General features: G+C 39.6%; 1 protein-coding gene across 1 annotated transcript; it reads right to left on the bottom strand.

The window, feature by feature from the left end:
- Positions 1-2,115: 2,115 nt before the first annotated feature.
- LOC144059030 (protein diaphanous homolog 1-like) lies at positions 2,116-20,805 on the bottom strand. The gene is made up of 10 exons (XM_077577808.1): positions 20,668-20,805; positions 20,481-20,575; positions 19,297-19,398; positions 18,790-19,029; positions 17,991-18,120; positions 17,692-17,816; positions 17,421-17,585; positions 16,980-17,112; positions 13,667-13,756; positions 2,116-4,004 (listed from the first exon to the last, which is right to left on the bottom strand). The coding sequence occupies exons 2-10, from the start codon at positions 20,487-20,489 to the stop codon at positions 3,817-3,819; spliced, it is 1,182 nt and encodes a 393-aa protein (XP_077433934.1). The 5' UTR covers positions 20,490-20,575; positions 20,668-20,805; the 3' UTR covers positions 2,116-3,816.
- Between the last annotated feature and the right edge of the window lie 258 nt (positions 20,806-21,063).

Genomic DNA, 21,063 nt, shown 5'->3' with positions numbered 1-21,063 from the left:
TTTAATCTGATTTTCTCATTAGGTCAAATTAGAATTTGTACACCATCCAAAAGGCCTCTCTTAACTGAGATACTGCTAGGTTAAAAAAACAAAACAGAAAAAAACACTGTTATATGTATGACATTCCTTGTCCTCAAAATATTTAAAGTTCAGTAGTTAACATCTAAACAGATTGAATACCAGAGCTGCTAAAATGATTACAGCTCGTATAGTTAGTGCCAATCACCAAATAAATTGTGATTACACTAAAAATGGTGGATTTATTACTAGAAAATATTATGCCGATTGGTACAAATACCGCACATCTGTACTATACTCTTTCTTAAACAAACAAAAAAGCTCTGCTATTACAACACTGATACCACTTTACTTGCCTGATAGGAGCTATATGTAGATAACACGTTTTTTGTACTCGCTTGGCTCATATACATGTACTGCTTTTTAAATAGCGCCCCTAGTGTTCAGACTCAGACGCCACATAACTAAGATATCTTATGTTACGGGCTACATTTCAGTGAAATGTTTTGCATTGTGTGAAAAAAAAAATGGCATCAGTGCAATCATATATATATAACTCAGTCCATGGTCCACTCACTTATTGTAAAAAAAAAAAAAAAAAAGAAAAAGAAAAAAAAGGGGAAGTAATTTTGTTTAAGATAAACTACTAAATTTCATGCTTAATTCTTTTGAACTTTGAAGTCATACAAAAATATCAGCACTTCCCTTCCTTTAAATTGAAGAAATAATAAATTTTATCCCAAGGTGCAACAGAAACTTTTTCTGCTAAAAACACACGGACTAGTTTCCCTCTTATGCAAGTCTAAAAGTTGGAGAGGTCTTCTGTTCTGACGTTGAGGTCAGGCAGAGTCTCCAGATGCTTTCCCTGGCATTTTTGTGCAGTTCTGCAGTGACACGTGGAATTTCTGACAGGAAGAAGGCTGGCGGAGTCCTTGGAGGAGATGACTGGCTGACTTGTGTGAGACCGGCCATATCTGGATCACAGTTAAGGACGCAAGTTTGGCACACATGGCAATCACACTAAGAGGTAAATAGAGACGAAAATAGGAGGCGGCTATATTGCAAATAATATTATTACAGGGCTTTTGTCTGTGGAAATTGTGTTTGATGGAGTTGCGGTCTGGTTCTTCCACATGAATCATGCCTTTGCTGGTACAGCAGACAGCCTTCCACAAACTGGAAGCACAACAAGGCAACTGGCATAAATGTAGGCAAAGACAAATGTTAGGATAAAGGAGATCAAACATACACACACACTGTATAATGTTACATGTCAGTGAAAGGCCGAGAATCCATGCTGGAAAAAACATTTTGAATCTTTGGAGCTGCAGCGAGCTCTGGAATGCATCTGTGAAACTAAGTAGTTTCCACTGTTTAAACATTCCTCCGCTGTCTTCTGGCAATAAAATAATGGCTTTGCAGAGTGCACTTTAACTTTCTGCCATTTTCACTTCAAAATGGGCTTTTATGGGAGGCTGAGGAGGAGATGGGGAAATAAATTAAGGCTTCTCACCTAAAAAACCTAGAGATTACGTTGAATTTAGTTGGAATAGACACAAAGTTGTCTTCAGTGTGATATAACATCCTTAAAGGGTGATCAACCCAAACAATATAATGTTCTATGCAACCTCACTAGTCTAAACATTGTACATTGTGTTTATGGAATATAAACAAAATCCAGACTTTTTTTAATCCATCATATCAGGGGGTGGCCATTTTGCCACTTACTCTCAACTGAAAATGACATAATTGCTCAAGACTCAGGTAACAGCCAATCACGGCTCACCTGTTCTCTGAAGCGGAACCGTGACTGGTTGTTACCTGAGCAACTGTGATGTCATTTTCAGTCGACAGTAATTAGCAAAATGGCCGCCCCCTGAGATGGATAAAAAAAAAAAAGGCAGGATTTTGCTGCTTAACTCATATTCCACAAATGCAGTATTAATTAGAATGTCGTGTTTAGGCTAGTCGGGGCACATACAAAGTAGTGTGTAAAAATAAGAATAAAATAAATAAAATGACTTACCCCCCAAGATACGTAACATATTGACCACATTGAGAACGTTCACATGCCCAAAAATGACTACAAACAAAAACTTGAATTACCGAAAGACATTTTAATTATACAACAGAAATATTATGTGCATTGTTCTGAATACATAAAGAAATCTCTGCAAAAAAAGAAGAGCAAAGCAAATGCATTTAATAAGATAAAAAAAATAAATCAACTGTAAAAATTGACATAGAAAATCTCTTTCAAAGGGGGGGGGGAATTCAAATTAGAAAAACAGAACATATATTCCAGTAATGCTTTTCCTTTTTATTTTGTATCTCCCTCTCTAATGACGAAAAGAGCCACATTCCAGTATCTGGCGGACACACAGACATGAACATCCTTAGCTGAACAACAGCTACAGCAGGTTTTTGTATTTCAATGAGATCCGGTGTGCCGTTATCATTAAACGTGTGCAAATAACAGCAACCCCAGCAGGTGACAACAAGGATTCTTCCCTGAACGACACCTTTTCCAGCCTCACTCCTCCATGCCACTTGTTGAAGGTGTGACTAGGTAGTGGAGGAGTGAGATGTTGAATCAGCAAGTTGATATCAGTCCATGCAGCAGAAGCAGGCAAGCAGAAGATGGCAAAAAAAGGAAAAATTACAGTATTTGTTTGCATAGGAATATAACATACATTGCATACCTGCTGATGGCTCGTGATAAAGTTGCAGATTGTACTTGAGTGTAGGCGGGTGATGGGTAAGGAGTCCATCCGTCATTTCATCATTTTAGTCTCGTAAACAACATCAAACCCCTCATATATGAAGCCCCCTGATTTTAAAACCCCACCAATACACACAGACGTGAATTTTTGGCCAGTTTTTCCAGTGTGCGGCCTCGGCAGATACCGCACAACTGCTTACAAAATGTAGGATTTATGACGGGGTGGTGGGTACCATAATTACAGAAACCACACACACACACACACACATAAGTAGGTACTAAAAATAGATGCTTCACATTACGCACTCACAAAAGCACACAGGCATGTAAACTGCTTTTTGAAAGGCTGTTTCCAAATACGTGTGGCCCATGCAGACATTTGGGATCTGCTTACTCTGTGCAAAGACTCTCTCAAATAACACAGCTGGAAAATTGAAAGGAATGTTTATCATTTGACTGTGCTGTTTTTCTTCGTTTAGGTGTGTCATCCGTTGAACCCACAAAAAAAAATCTCACACAGGTGCGTATACAGCCCCGCACTAAATCATTCACTCACTGTGAGTTGACTGAGTGAAATGGACTCTTACTCAATGGCACTTTTTGCAGCAACACAGCAGAATTATCAGCATTTACAAACGGCAATGTACAATGTATCAAAAAAACAAAAACAAAACAAACAAACACAATCATTTTAAGGATTACAAAATGTGGCCAATATTTAGCGCAACACAACTAACCATTTGAAGCAACTCTTATGTGCCTGACGTTCTTTGAAACAAATTGGGAAATAACAGTTAATACCTACTCTCTTGTTCAATGCTGGAGCAGTGAAGTGATTAAGAACTATAGTGAAGAAACATATATGGACAAGTGCAGCGTATGTTATCAAAAACAGTTTGTATGAAAGTGGCAACATTTCATTGGCTGAATGACGGACAGCTTTCATCCAGATTACAAGTGTGTGATGATGCTTAAATTTAAATTTAAGATCAATATTGACTGAAGCAATGAGAAAAGAAATCTGCTTGGATGCATGTGACAATTATAAATGAAACAAAAAAAAGTGCCCTTATAGCCTAACTGGAACGAGTAGGCGTGGCTTCCAGTAGCTCCTCTAATGAATCTCCCGCTTCGATTTTGTGCTCATCCTTCTCGTCAAACTTCCCCTTCTTGATGGGCACCTTGCTGGATGAAGATGCGTCTTCCTGCATCAGTTCTTTAGCCAGGATGTTGGTGAGGGCATGACCAGCTCTTCTGTGGTTGGCTGAGAAAGAGCAGCAAACACAACATGAGGCAGTGACATCAGCAAATACGCAGGCTGGATAAAATCGTGTTGAACTCATAACAAGGCAATGCAGGCAGGACAGGGGTGTCGTGTGTGTGGCCATTTTCATCACTGCAAACTATTCAAACAGTTTCAGTTTTCAACACTTTGACGTTTGAGCTACATGCACACATGCACACAAACACGCAAACATGAACATACGTGCACAATTTAAAAAAAGGTCCACTCCAAGTCTAAATTTGCTTGAACAACGAATGTAAATTCAGGTTTGAGTGACACAACGGATTAATTTAACAATATATTTATTAATATTGTATGCAGAAGTGTCATCTGCTTTTCTATTATGATGCTCACTTATTTAAATTAAATTAATTAATTAATGCTCATATTTAATTGACCAAGTCAGTCCTGTGGCTCATTTTTTCTTCTTGAGATTTTTGACCTGAGTCCAAAATTGAATTATGATGATAAATCTGTAACTTTTTCTTTTTTCTGATTGCCTATTACAAATAGATAGAATACTAATTAAAAAAGAATTGTATTGTGTTGGTGTACCTAATCTTGTGGACGGCATCCTGGCACATGCATTAATTACCATGACACGCGTACTGAACAGTTTAGCGGCACACTCATATATGCGGATTAGTGCCAAACAGATACACGGAGAGCATCAAACGAGTAACAAGTCGTGCAGAGCCATCATGGATGACAGCAGTAAGTGGTTGAAGAGCTGACAGAGGATGTGAAGGTGTTCAGAAACGAGCGCTATGAAGAAAAGCTGTCGTCTCTTCTCTGACCTGATCTCCCACACACTCTACGGCAGCTGTGCAGCAGCAGCAGCCATTTTGAATTAAATAGGTCAGGAGGAGATTGCATTGGAGTGTTTATATTTATTTAATGTCAGATGCTTTATCACAGGAAGTCACTGTCAGTGTTGTGACAACGCAAACCACACATGCAAAATGAACCATCGTAACACAAATGTCAACCCAAAACACAACACATGGTTCTCACTTTATGGAGGTTAAACAACAGAACACAGTTACCGATTCATGTCTCCAGAATAAGCTGCGATAAAGACACTACTGAGTCTGGCAAGGAAAGAGGAGAGGAGGATTGTGAGATGTTTAAAAATAAATGTATTTCCACAGACATATTTTTTCACAGCTCATTTTCACTAATGAACACATTTTAGCAAGCATTCCATTTCCAGTCCCTAAATGACCTAAATGACCCACAAATGACAGACATTATGTGTCAGTGTGGGTGGTGCTTCTTCATGGGAACAGGAAGACATATTTGGATACAACTCAGGAACAAGAAGGCTGTATGGAATAGTGATGAATATTGACAGACTGCTTGGAAAGTGGCAAGTGAAAGAATGAGAGTAGAATTGCATTCTAAATAGCTAAAGGAAAGAAATGATGTTACTTGAGCAACCCTGGGAGCACCCAAGTGACAGGTTTCTTTCAAAGTGAGCCATCTTCAGAATTTAATGGAAAGTCCCTTTAAGAACTCAAAAGTTTTGAGTTTTACAATATTTTTTGACATTAGATATTTGCAATATATTATTATTTTTGTATATTATTTTCCCAGTTTCAATAATTCCTGCTAATCGTGTCAATAGTTCGGAACATCATTTTTGATTGACGCTCACTCACTATTGGACATGTGGTAGAGGATATAATATAAATAGACTATGATCAAACCACCTACACTTAACAATTTCAATAATGTTAGCCTTGCTTTTACACTAGAGGAAAAGGCTGAGCATATTTAGCATACAAATTGTGCTTGTACAGAATGATGTCTTTTGTGGGCTCTGAATGAGGGTTAGGTGGGAAAAATGCAGTACAAAATTATTTCCCTAATCTTTGCACACGTGGTGCTACAAAGGACATCCTCAGCATGTCTAACAAAGTAACTGGTACTTTGACTAAATGATCCACAGGCTTGACATGACGCCTGGTTGCGCAGCAGGAGCAAAATGGGGCGTCGAGACTCTGCTCAAAAGATTAGTTGATAGGTGGGTGTGGCTTTGTACGGGTTTGTTTGAACACTGAGCTGAAGAGAAAACATCATCTGTAACACATTTTTCTCCAACAGACTGCATGGTGAGGTAAATGTTTGACTACAAGATGCAAAGAACACACAGCAATGATGAGGTGTGAAGTAAGCCAATGCAAGACTTAACTTAAGATGACCAAAGCCTAATAACGTGTCAAGCATCCATCTCTATGGCTTTTGTGTACTACAACAGAAACTATGATGAACCCAGAGTCAAACTTTGGCACAGCATGTACTGTCCATACACATATTCCTTTTAGCAGGGATCTATCTGTAGCACCCTCCTCTGGCTCCACTGAGTAACACGCAGCTTCAAGAGTGACATCATCAAACAATGGCCATTGCTTGAGCATGCAGGTACAGTGGCTACGAGTCTACATACACAACACTGTTCAAATGGCAGGATTTTGTGAAATAATAAATACATCTTTACATTATAGGGTCCCACGAGCACTGTGGAGGGAGGACTAGGTCTCTGTTAATCAAGACCACCGTTACATTTGTGACAACTATTACGTCACACAGTGTGCTTTGTTTCCTCTCGAGGTGTCCCCATTTTAGTTAGAACAATTTCAAAACTTATAGTGGTGTACAGAATAATTGTCTCATTAACAGTCAGCTCGTCTATGACAAACACACAGCCATTAAGTTGCACCAAGTTTGGTAATGCCCTTTTATTTTTTTAAATCAATACCTTATGTTTTTGATACAAGAGACGCCAAGTTTAAACTGACATTTAAATTAAATTAATTCCAAAATTAACCCATAATTACACTTAATATATTCACTTTGGATTAACTTAATGCAATCGTGTGCAATTGAAGCATTTTTAGAAATTGGCCAACAATTCAATTTGTAATGTTAAAGTGGTTCAATAATTCTCTTTTTAGAGTGTGGAAAACATTGCTCCTCAAAAGTACAAAGTTACGCCTAAAATAAAGTCACTGATAGCAAAACTGCTCTCAAAGAAGAAAAAGAGTTTAACATTAATTGTGGAAAAACTTTTAAAACTGTTTATCTTGGTTTGGTCACAAAAACCTGGCATTTGTCTTTTTATAACCATTGTATGTGAGTCATTGCACTGATTGTCTTGTGTTAAAAGTGTGTGTGATGTCATCCCTCCTTCAACCATGATGTGATCAATGACGGCCCTCCCAAATAGACTGAATTAATTCCCTTGCTTGTGTGTCCCGGTGTGGACATCTGTGAAAAGAGCTAGTCTTTTCTATAGGGGCAGACGGTGTGCAGAGACAGCGTGTGCCTCCATTGTTGCCATCCGCATCATCTGTGCTGCTTTGTTCTGATTGGTGCTTTGTCAACTGGGTGCGGCATTGATTGGATGTGGGTCATGACCGGGCAGATGGTTTGGTGGTGAGTGATTAGACACATTCCTCCACATAAAAAGTGCTAATGTAAGGCGCTGGCTGCCAGGTTTCAGGTCTGTATTGACATGTCTTGAGGTAACAACATGAAGAAGATTGTGAGAGTTTGAAAAAGTACACAGTGGAATGTGCCATGTGCAAAATGATGGAGAGGTGGTATTGGTATGCAAACACCCATGTGTGCCTTTGTGTTGTCACGCAGACATCTGTTGCATGTGTTTTGTCTGCTCATGTTTGAGCAGTGGGCAGAGGGAGGGTGTTAGACAGCTGGGAGTACCCGAGGCTGCCTGCCCACTCATTCTATGCAAGCAGCACAAATACCCACAGTGATCTGAGGTACAGGTCAAAGGTGAAGACTATATAGCTTGCGCAGCCTCGTGGCTTCACATTCAGTCACAGTGTTGGGACACAATGAGCTTGGCAACAAACTCAATAGGCCCTCGTTTTGGTCTTTCACCTCATGTAGATGACATTTGTTGCAGTCTGCACAACTGTGGGGGGGAATAGGGGCGTGAATAAGAGAGCTATGCGACGCGTATGACGTCAAAGTTATTTCTATATTGTATTTTGTTTTAATCCAGAATAACTAGATCAATGGCAATAATCGATAATTTATTGAGGTACGTTATAACATTGTAGGGAACATATACAAGATGGAGACTATAACCACAAACACACATTTAAATCAGGAATCTAATCCATCAAGGCAAGACTTCTTAGGCCGTGTTTACACGTAGGTGGGTTTTTTGCAAACGGGAGATATTTTTTTTGCATTTTGCCCTGTCATCCACAAGGTCACAGGGATGATTTTCATTAAAAACGTAGTTTTCCCAAAACTCCGGCCAAAATGAAGATTTGCGTATTTTTCTGGATCCACGTTCGCGTGTAACCGTCGTAAATGGAGTTTTACGTCATCGCTCTACACGTCACTCACACACATACATCAAATTGTAAAAAAAAAAAAAAAAAAGACAAGTGAAGCTTTTTAGAGTTTTGTATTTATCCTTTTTGTTTTCCTCTATGCTCCGTTTATGATGTAATCACTCTGATTGACTGTTTACATGTTTTCTTAAATTTAAAAAAAAGAAAGGATTGTGTGTGCTGAAAGTCCGTGCTTATGTGATGTATTGTGGAAGTGACGTCAAGAGACGATCAGTATTTGGCTAATTTTTGCCCCCTAGAGGCTTGGCATGCATCTCATTGTCAGTCAAATTGGTGGATGTGACGTCACCAGATGGAAGCTTGGATAGGATTTGGGGAACTGCTGCTAACATAATGTCTGGCATTGTTATGAATGTACTCCAGAAAAAAATAAAGAATGTACTTAAAAACGTATTAACTCTTTTACTGCCAAAGACGTTAAATGACGTTCTGCAAAAACCTACGGAGGAGCGCCAAAGACGTTAAAAGACGTCCACCCATTTTTTAAAATTTTTTTTTTTTTGAAACGGGTGCAGGGAAGTCTTGCGGAGCTGTGCTGAAAGTTTCAAGCAAGTCTAGTGAGCCTAATGACTATTTTTGGCCCCTAGAGGGCAGCGATGACTCTCTTTTGACAAGATCGGGTGGGCGTCAGCAGAAGACGTGAGGCGGGGCTAGAGTGTTGAGGGGACAATGGCTGAAGAAGCCATAATGGCGGTTGCAAGCAGCTCACGCTAAAGCCGTTTTTTTCAAAGACGAAAAGCATCGACCAACGATAAAGAGCACATTGATGACGACGATGATCATCATCGATGATGATGATGATGGTGACTCCGTGGTTGGAAGCATTGACGCGGCAGTAAAATACGTTAGGCGGAGCTAGATGGAGGAGGAAGCGGACAATGTTGCAAGCAGCTCACAGTTGGGAATTTTCAACGCTAAAGAGCACATTGATGACGACGATGATCATCATCGATGATGATGATGGTGACTCCGAGGTTGACGGCGAAGTTGGAAGCGTTGACGCGGCGGCTATGACGACGTTATAAAGGTTCACGGGCTAGCGATGCTGACACCGGAAAACGTGGAGCACAACCGACCACGCTCAGGCGGACGTTCAATCGGACGACGAAGAGTGCCCCGAGTCCAATGCATATTCACCGGAGGAGTGGGTACAGTCTGCTACTTGCTATTTATTCCCCGGAAAAAAAGGCCGTCAAGAAAGTGTAACGTCTGCACGCGAAATGGACAATGAAAGTGAAAGTAATCTGTTGTGCGAATCCTGCTCTCTTTCCTTGCACGCAGGAGAGCGTTACAAAAAGAAAAACTGTATTTGAAACATCCACATAATTGTAAGTAGTACCACAGTTGCACACATTTGTAAATAGTTTGCGAAATTGTTTTGTCAAATTGTTACACTGTTGAATGGAAATAAACGTATTTTGCAAACTAAGAACACTTTTTCATTGTTGGTGAAAGCGTTTTACAGAAGTAAAGCACTGTTTAGGTGTTTGTGGCATCATTCATGGACAAAAAGAAGTGTACAATTCACTAGACTGCATGAAATAACATCGTTTCACAAAAAGCTCTTTTTCTCTGTTTTTTTTGTTTCAAAACAGAGCATTTCGGTGAAACTAACCATTTTCTATTGTTGATTACTGAAGAACGGAATAAGGTAGAAACAAACTTTTTCTGATGAAAGATGAGAGTTCAATCTTTCATTTGATAGTATGTGTGTTTCCATAGTCCAAACACAACATTTTCTGTGGACCTTGAAAGATCAGTCAAAATGCTTAAATCGGCTGGCACTGGCGACATCCCGTTTCTGAAAACGTCTGGCAGTCAAAGAGTTAATGCAGTTATAGCTAGCAGTTAGCTAGCAAACGGGGTAGTGTGGATGAATTATTTTTTTTAAATACCCTGCTACATGTGTACTGTACATGGCCTTAGTTGTCGCTGAATCTTAATTATTCAGCATTTTGTACAATTGTATACTTGCAACTTTCATGGACCAGTTTTTGGAAGACCCTTTTCTGTTCTAGCATGTTTGTGCACTAATTGAGGGGCGGAAAGGGTTGAATGGTCCAAAAAGTCATGCTTGTATGAGGTAGCTGTTGAAAAATGCCCCGTTATCAAAACTTCTTCTTATTCAACATCAGGTTGAACTTCACAAATTCTAATTCATTTGGTCAAATTTGGTGTAAACATTCAGATTAGGGGCAAAACTATTCTTCTATATTACAGTTCTAGTTTTTACAACCTTGTGTCTCAATGCCTTTGTCTGTATATAGAACATCAAATCAATATCAATGCTTACAAGCAGAGCACAGCTTTTTTTTTTATATATATATATGTCTACTGATGGAGGAAGCCTGTGGCTCCTGTGGTGTGCCATACATATCAGTTCAGCCAAAGACTGAATGAATCTCCTCCGTCACTTTTGCTAAATTAAGCACTCTGACTCGCACACTGCAAAAGCCAAAAAGGAAAAGCCTGCTCTTTATGGTGTGCAGCCCCTCCCACACAGTCTGCAAGATGAGGAGTACTTGCAAGTTGTTGTAAAATAGTAGCTACATACTCGAGACAAAGCTGATACAGAACACCGCCCCCATACAAGCGTGGAAATTACTGACCAGTGGTTAAAATGACTTCACGGTCAAAGCGAGAAATTAGGGAGGGTTTAAGATGAAATGTGATCTCCGTTGACATATTTTTTTTCTCCTTTCTACCACAGCTATGCACTCTCTCTCACACATGCTCTGCTTTTTCCTGTGAGGAATGAGGCACCAAACAGTATTCTGCGGGACTGACTATAAACCTAGCCTGTTTTTTATTTCTGTCCGGCTCGCTGAAATGCATGCAAGAAGAATAACTTTCCTAAAGTTTAATTGCAGACCACAGAGAAACACTAGCAACAGCAACACATTTTTTCTTTGATTTTGCAGTTCACTTTACAAAAGGCACATAAAACAAGAAGGCAGAAAGAATGCAGTCTACCCTCCAACTCTGAGGCACCGCTTCACATCTGGCTTCTATTGACGGCGGGATAGGGTTGCACACACTCATACCCTCATGTGTGAACGCTCGCGCACGCACACACGGGCTTCTCTCAACAATGGACACTTAGCAACTCACATTTCAAAGCTTGCTGTAAAGTTAAACTTGATTACTTTGGAAATACAGACTCAACAACAATGGCTAAAAAAAAATAGAATTGAGTACAGTGGAACCCCACTATTTGTGAGGGATAGGGGCCGAGAAATGTTGCCAATAATTGTTGGTCCCTTCAAAGGGATTAAAATTCCCTATATTATCAATCTACTGGATTTGTCATCAATTCTGATGATGATGAATTACCGCAGTGATGTCCGATGTGAAAGATCGAACAATTAACTGCACAACAAAGCAGAGTTTAATCAATAGTGGCAATTTTCTCGTAGGCCGAGGTTGCGTAGAATGGCTGAGTGTGTCAGTGATTATTGACCGCAGAGTCAACACTAACTAGTTGTCGTAGACAGGTTTGTCATGTTCCTGAGCTGTTCCTATGAATTCCAATTGTTTGATGTTGTGTTTTGTCCTAGTTTGGCAAAACTACAGTGAGCCAAAGCCACCACCATTTTTATCTTTGCTCTCCTACTGAAATGTAACATGGCCACAGTCGGATTTGTGATAGCATAAGCCATTGTAACAACATTCTACTGAGCGTACAAACAGGTTGGTGTTTTTATTTTGTTTTTCCCATTTTTACAGCAACAGTAACTAGAGATGCACCGAAATGAACATTTTTGGCTGAAACCGAAACCGAAAATGAGAAATGCTTGGCCGAAAACCGAAACACCGGGAAAAAATTATGCCAATTAATTTTTTTTACCATCATTGCATTTAATATAATTAATTAAAACTATAATATTACTGTTATAAAATATATTTTTAGCACTGGCATTTTAACAAAGCACAATATAAATTGAAATGCGTCCACACCACAGACATGTTGGCTAATGGTAGCCTAAATTAAACACCAAATGCGGGGTAAGCATTTTTTGGCGGTGCAATTGCACTTTATAGTCAATGTACAGTTGTTCGCACGGGCGGGCACGGATGTGTGCGGTGCGGATGACGTGTTTGTATTTAGAGCGGGACACGGTCCGGCAGACTTAAAATCCGCACATTCACATAATTACCAACATTTAAAAATAAAAATAAATTTCTTCGCACCAGCCAATCGGCTTTGGGAACGGACTTCAGTCACACACAGCATCCTGTACAGTTCTGTAGTCACCCGGAGATATTGGTAAGTGTTTACTTGTTTAAAACCGCTGATAGCAATAGTACTAGCATTAGCTAAACTATTTAGCACGGCCACCGAAAAGCCAGTGGAAAAAGTGGAACCGCTCGAGGGGCTCGAATCAAAGAAAAAAAGGAAGGCGCTGCAAGGAGAAAGGGTGGCTCACCTGAAGTGCAGTACTCGGCAGCGCTCTCTTTTTATGGCCCGCTGAAATGCTGTACAATAGTTTACTAAGCGACGCCCCTCCCCATCTCCCGTGTGCGGTGTTACTCACATGGTGAAACGCCACCGATCAGCGAGGTGGACACTCAAACAGACGCTTGCTTGCAGCGGTTTAATGCTTGCGTGACCACAACATCCTATTTCGGCCATATTCTTTCGGCTTAAATTTTATTTCGGCCAAATGACAAAAATAAAGATTTTTGCCATTTTTGGCCAAATATTTTCGGTGGCTGAAAATTTGGTGCATCACTAACAGTAACCATTCACTGTCACAAAGAGATGCTACACGACAAAACATCACTGGATTGACATTAAACTTTTTTTTTTAACGCATTACATAAACTCACTAGTAGTTTTTCCGTCACTAATGGGGGTAAAAACAAAACAAAACAAAAAAACAAACGCTGAACGGCAAATACTGTACATGGGGGTGCACTACCCATGAGTTCCTTACAATTTGAGATTTTCTTATTGTAGCTTTCATGCCTATTTAATGCACAACATATTCAAATAATGTCTTACATTGTGAATTGATACATAAGATATGTTAAAAAATGGTGGTACTTGTATTGCCCCACTTCCTCAACTTTATGATCCATGTAATGACCCCCGTCACCCACTAAAAAATGGTATTGAGAGTTAGAAGGTGACAAAAGTAAGAGTGCTTAAGAAAAGATCCATAGCACAAATTACGAAAACACAAATAATATATTAAACAACAACAACTATGTAACAAAGAAATGCATGTGTACAGTAGTTAAGTGTACCTGCTTGCCGGGGTCCTCTCTTTCTCCTGAAAGCAGCTCCAGTCTGCAGTGCCTCCAAGAGGCCATCCATGATGCCAGTTTCATCACCCTCTGAAAGAACATCAAAACATAACATGAGCTATGCATCAAAAACCAATTAACGAGGAAATATCCCCCCCCCCCCTCCTATTTATGTCATTTGTAATCAACACAGCGCATAAATACATTCTAATTTTGAGTAGCTTTGCTTTACTGTCTGCCTATCAGTGATTTTCTTAGACCCACGTGCGCTGGCCATGTTGGAAGATTTGCCATATTAACCCAGATAGGCACTGACCTAGTTGAGCTGCAGTGCTGTCACTGCAGTTTCATGCTGTATTTTTCAAGCAGCAGAAAGCTCAAATTTTTGTTGAACTGAAAAACATCTACACACTGGGAACTGTTGCCTACAGTTGATGAGGTATTGGCAGGAAAACAATCATATAGAATTATATTGACATTTGTTTAATTCCGCCGGTAGTTCTCAATCAGGCTGTGTGTGAGTATTTTTGACTGCCCCTTGACTGTGTAAAGTGTGTGTGAGTCAGTCAGTGGGAGGATTTAGTAGTACAGCTCTGCAGCCAGGCAGATGGTTTTAATTATTTCTGAATAGGACGAGAGGGGTCTGGAAAAGAAGGCAGTGGGGTTAAAGGTTTATGTCGCCACCCGCCAACCCCCACAGTTGTATGCGTGCGCACACACAGGCACGCACACACATCTTGCAATAAGCCATGCGGCAGATGGCTTGCGGCTTCCCCTGTCATGCCAGAGAACGCCTCACATGTTTCCTTTCCATGGCTCACATACACCACTCTGTGCCGATATCCGGTAACTACACTGATGCTTGGTGATGTAGGCTATGTTTTTCTCCTTTGAGTGAAGCACATTCGACACAAGTCTGCTTACACTAATCACATGCTTGCTTTAAACCGCTAGTGCAAGCACGCTGCATGACAGTGTAAACATAGTTGTTTTGGCGCTGACTGGCCTTGAGCAAAACTGTTAGATAAAGACAACTCTCTTTCACTGAATGGAGGCTTTCATTTGCTTTGTCGAGGCTCAACAACAGGGCTAATTATGCCAGCATGCGATGATAAACATGCATTCTTTTAATTCAATTGCTGTCTGTGTGCGATCCAGTTAATAGAGTTGCAGATGAAAGAGTTAAGTCAACATGAAGAGGGGTTATAAAAAGACACGTCCAAAGTTTAGTAAAAGCTTGTCACATGTCCACACCAAAAATGTTGTTTGGAAGGACTTGCCTGAGGCTATTAAGAACGTAAAACAGATTAATTTGTGTAATAGCATTAGACCATGCGAGATCTAAAAAATGATAGTCTGGATCCAATTGATTCAAAACAATTTAGCACATACATAAATACAATGTGGGGGCAATCTCTTGCGTGGAGCAATAGCCCCCCTAGTGGATGTTAATTTACATACATTGTAAAAGAAGCTGGTGAAAATCAGAGACACGATGAACAGTACAGAAAAGTCCCTCTCTCATCCCGTGTCTTCTTGTCCTCGTCTCAATCTTTTCCCTTAACCTCTACACATCGAGACAACTGTGCGTGTGTGTGCGTGTGTAAGCCTCAGCAGAGCAGCTGCTGCAACCTCCGCTTCAATATACCCTCCCCCACCCTGGTCACACAAGCACTTGCATGGAGCGTGAGCACTCCCAGTGGTGGTTCCCATAACAGCATCTGAGTGGGTGTGGAGGTCACACATGCGCACACCCTTTTCTCGCAAAGCCATGCAGTATTTTTTGCAGACTCTGGTGACACCTAGTTGCGAGAATATGGTATATTCAATTTCCAAGTAGATGGGACGAGACCACAGTGTTTTTCCAGTGCATGTGGGAAGTTCCATGTCAGAACATTACATGATAATACGTTGTTGTTTAAAAATAAAAAAAAAAAATCAACTTTAAGTACATATAATTTACAGAGGACTGAAATATATTCTACAGAAAAAAAAGGTGGGGGGTGGGGGAGAAGAACCATCCACCACGGCCTTCACTACTATCTGACTCACATTGTCATGGCCAAACTCACTGCCTGACCTTCCAGGGTTTAATCAACAACTGGCGTGCTATGCAGACAGAGACAGCGTGTGAAGGAAGAACATTTGGTGATTTCATGAGATAAGATTACAATAGTAGACTAGAGTGACAGAAACAAAACGGGGGAAACAAGGAAGAAAGGATGTGTAAATGTGTCATTGCAGAAAGCAACCATTGTGTCATAGCCATCCACTGTGAGGGTTATAAACAAATACACACACCTGCTCTCTGTGCTGTATTTGTGTGTGGTTGAATTCAAATAGGGGGGTTTAAGTGACCTGAGGCACTCAAATATGCCACCTGTATGTAAATGATCTCCAATCCTCACAGACACACGCACACACCTTTGACGCTCTATTATTTTCCACTCGCATGCCTCTAGATGCAAAATCCAAACAATGAATACTTCCTGCTTTCAACATCGAAACCTTAGCACCATATGGCTAACGCACAGACGACATATTGCATGCATAATTCTCTAGGTGGACTGTACCTATAATAGCGAATTAATTGAAAAGCACACAAAGGCAGAGACAAAGAAAAAAGCTTAATGGAACAAAATAAAGTGAGGAGACACTAAATGGAACTTTAGACAACATAGTTATTGAACAGTGTCCACACAAGACTGAGATAAGCACACACATACATTCAGAAGGTTAATGTGATTTAACTTAAGCTGTAGTGAATCTGAAATTGTGGAATCCTTGGAGATGCCAAAGTGGAGCCACAGAGAAGGAATGTACTCAAACTAGTTCACACTTAGAGAGAGGGATAAAAAGTGTCTGAATGAATATAGTCTGCCAAGGAGGATTATTTCTGTGTATAAAGGGATGACTATGGAAATACACATTTTAGCACAGTACATTTTTTGTCATGAAAACCATGTTCTTTGAAATTATTCGTGTGTGGAAGCAGCTCTTTTATTTGCTAGAAGAGTTACAAATAGGCCAGGAAGTTTCTTGCTAATCTATCCTTTCTGAACTCGCTTTCTGAAGAGATTTATTGATACTTTTTTAAAGTACTTTTTTAAAGTAAGTCATCTACATTAGATTAGCTCTGGTCTTCAAATTGTTATGTGTTTATTAAAGTTGCACACACACACATTCAGGCACACACAGCCATTCTCCACTGATGTGTGGACTCTGACTGCCCCCAACTGGAGTATGAAGGAAATAACAAAAAAAAGAGTGTATTTTTCTCCTAAAATCACACATTTAAGAGCAAAATTTTAACCTGTGTTGATGTCCAGGAGCTTATTCCTTTTGAGTTTCTCTTCCTTTTCCCTCTCAGCCTTTTCCCTCGCCAGCTTGGCTCTTCTGATCTTTTCTTCTGCCTCCTTCCTCTTCTGATTATCCTTCACTGCTTGCTGATGGAGGGACAAAGAAAAATACCTTATGTGACAGAAAATATGTAGCTTTGACATAGAATATCATAGAATGTTAGATTAAAATTAATCTTAAAATTAACGAGATATATTTGGGAAACACTTTAAAACCAGGATGTCAGTTAATCATAATAGTTGGCAAAAAAAGTCACCTCTTCAACAGTTAGCCTTTCAAGTCACAGTTGATGAATAAACAATACATGAATCAGACTCTTCCAACTTCATGTCAATAAACAGAGGCTCCTTGGTCTAGTTAACTAAATTAGGGCTATGTATGGATAAAAACACACCTGGAACATGTTCTTAAAGGTGTTGAGGTCCCCAAAGACCTCTTCCACTGAAAGTTTTCTCGGGTCAAAGACAAAATAGTCTCCCAGGTCGGTATACTGCTTCTCCATATTTTTATGCATTAGATCCAGCTTCTCATACTGCTCATGGGCACTGCTTACAAAATTGTGAACACATTAAGTTAAGGAACACAGCGTAAATATCTCCACCTTAACATATGTAAGGAATAATTCAACTGCTGAATTATTATAATTTTGTAGATAAGAAGGATATCGACATCTTCTCCACAAATAAGTCATTGTCTTTTTGTGCAGGAGGGAAGGTTTCTATGTCTTTCTCCAGGTTCTTGATCTGACGACCCATCATTTCGACATTCTTCTGAAGTATCTCTGCAGAAACTATGACGAGAGAAATATTGAAGATTATAATTTTTTAATCTACAAAATTGTAATTTTTTAATCTATAAAATTGTAATTTTTTTTTAAATCTATATGGCATTATTATTTTGTTCTGTTGGTTTCAAAGGACGAATGAAATGAGAACAGAACAGATCACTTTGATGTCCAGTGTACCTCTGCTGGCCTTCTCCACATGGATGAGCTCGTCAGTAAAGTTCATGACTTCCGGATACTGCTCCATGCACACATCAGCGAGAAAGTGGAGCAGAGTCTGCTTCAGGTCCGCTGATTTGGTGTCACGTAGCTGGTTGGATGAACATTTAGTTTAAAAATAGTCATTTAATGAAGTGATTGATCAAAAATCTATACAATAGCCAGTGCTGCCAAATTGGAAAATGGAGCAGGAGCATTTCTAAATGAACTAACAGTATGTAGTAAATAAGCCTGAATCTGTTTGTGAGAACACTGCCTTCCAGGTAACATAGTAACCATGCTCTCACTCTGGAAGAATTCTTAAACTAAATCAGGTTGTATTTTCTTTCCTCTAAAGCAGATCCCCTGGATTGGCTGGCAACCAGTTCAGGGTGTAACTCGCTTACTGCCCGAAGCCAGCTGGGATAGGCTCCAGCGCCCCCCGCAACCCTTGTGAGGACTAAGCAGTTAAGAAAATGGATGGATGCATAAAGCAGATCCCACTAATAAACACTGCAAGGCAAATAGAAACTGTGGGTATAAAACACAAACAAGACACAAAAGATCATCCAGTTGAAAATGCCAAGAAAGAGTTTATAGTTAATGGAAGGGTCGAAATGCTAATGTTAGCAGCAGTTTCTGTTATCAACCTAGAAAGTATCTTTAGAAAACACATATTTTCAGTAGTAGGTCTGTAAACAGCTGTAAAAGCATATGAGAAAAGGCCTGACATGGGGATGCGTCTTAAAAGATTATGTACACTAGTCATTTATTTTTTTACCTTGCAAAGGTATGATATGGAAAAGCCGAAGGCCTTGCCATTGCGGGAGCCTGCGTTCATATAATTCCCAACAAGGAGAATGATCTGTAACAGCTTGGAGAAGGACGTGCTTTTCCTGAGCTCCTCGCAGGCTGCCGTCACAGACACCACATCCGGTTTAACGTTGTTTAACTGTTCCTCAAACTGTAGCTTGAACAGGATGGCCCGAAGCCGTGGCTCCAACCGCTTCACACTAGACATCTGGGAAAGGATATGGATGAAGGATGTGTGGGGGGTTTGCATGACTGAGGGGGATTTCATCCATTAGACATCTTCCACGGTTGAACAAAACAGTGTCTGTTTTGTAAGATGAACCATTACTGTGACTAATATATCAACAAGAGTGTTACTTCATTATCAGTATATCTTCATTTGCTATGTCTCATTTTGCATCACATGCATACAGTATGGCTAGTTATTTACAAGTACCCAAAACAACAATGTTCTGTATATTGTATGCCTTCTTACCACCACTCCAAACTGTTCAGCTTCAGCCAAGTCGTCATATTCATCTTTCATCTCTCCTAGAACACTTAGCTGCTCTGGTGAGGGGAGCAGTTTGATCAGGTTCTACAAGACACAAACAAAACACACAAATGCACAATTTTAAACAATTTTTTTGTTTTAATATTTTGACGAGATTGCAGTATGATGGAGAGCATCTTGATAGCAATAATAAACATTGTTAAACTGATTACGCTGTCAATCAAAAGTAAGCAATATACATTTTGTAAAGACAAAACTCCCAAATTGTCCAGACACTGCATATTACTGTATATGCTATAGAGTGGATCTAATCTGTTCAGGGGGGGAATAAGAACCAGGCCAGCCTTTGGACAGCAAAAATTTGCATATTAATTCAAGGCTCAAAATGACTGTTTTTCCTTTGAGAAACATTTTTGCGAATTAATTTCATTTAGAGATCAACTTTGTAATTTTGAGGAGCTTTTTTTTTTTATGTGTGCGAGTTAAGCCCAGGAACATGAAGCAAGGGTTTAATTAAACAATAAAAATATGACAATACAGCAGGAGTTGTAGGGATGCAGCTATTGAATATTTTAGAGTATCATATACGGAAATGTTTTCAAATATTCAGATACAATACATTCTTGCTCGATTAAAGCACAATCATAAATAAAATGGACAACATAAAACATTGTACGTAGCCCTTTAAGCCCTAGCGCCCCGAATTGGGTTCTCTCGGACTTTGAAGAAGAAATTGTGTGAAACAATACACCACTCATAAAAGAATTTAATGATGTCACACAACAAATTAAACTGCAGAACCGGGGCTACAAGAATATAGAAGCAATTTTTACATTTCCCAAACGCCAAATAATTTAATGATCAAATATAGAAATCGTATTGAGTCACACAGTGAAATAACTCGTCTCTCCCGCTGTGCTACTTCATGCAAAACACACAAGTGTTTTTGTTTTTTTCTCACATTTGTGCTGTGTGCCATCTTTATTTACCTTTAACCAGTAACATATATTACACATCTGAACAAATCTCACAAGTGTTCCTTCACAAGAATTCAAATGGAGCTTGTGGATGCAGAGCTTTCCTCTTTTTATTTGGGTATGTGATCTAGCAAAAAACTGAAAAATAGCTTAGGGCTTAATTTACAAGGAACTGATGAGAATTTGTACCTGAACCATGGACTCTGTGAGGACTTTCTCGTTAACTTCCAGGATGGAGTTCTTGATTTCTTCATATGGAAGACGGAACGATCCAAGAAATATGGCTATGTGAACACAAAAAAAAGTTAATATTGCATATAAAGTAATAGTCATTACTTGTTTTGTGTGTCTTTTTAAGCAAACTATTTAGACATACACAGGTTTTGTGATGACTTTGAATCCAGAACCTTCAGCTCCTTGACTTTCTTCTTCTGCAACTGCTTTTCATCAGCACCTTCGAGTTCCTTTTTGGCTAGGAATAAGGACAGACAAGGCAAATTGAAGAGCAACTCAAATGAAGAATTTTGTTAGAAACAATTTCCCCCCCCCCCTTTTTTTTTGAGGATAACATCAACGTTGTTTATTTGAAGAAAAAAAAAAGAAGAAACAATTTCCCCCAAAAACTTTATACAGGACATAAAACTAAACAAGAAATCAAACCAAGAAAGGGAAATGAGCTACCTAGGCAATGCTAATCTCTGCTGTAGTTCACCTCAAAGCTGTTGGATGTGGTTGAAATAGGGACACTAAAGTTCTTCCACACCAAACTCAT

This window comes from Vanacampus margaritifer, chromosome 10 (assembly GCF_051991255.1).
Source record: "Vanacampus margaritifer isolate UIUO_Vmar chromosome 10, RoL_Vmar_1.0, whole genome shotgun sequence".
Lineage (NCBI taxonomy): Eukaryota > Metazoa > Chordata > Actinopteri > Syngnathiformes > Syngnathidae > Vanacampus > Vanacampus margaritifer.
Note: the sequence above shows the minus strand (reverse complement) of the source record. Positions and strands in the feature narration are given on the sequence as shown.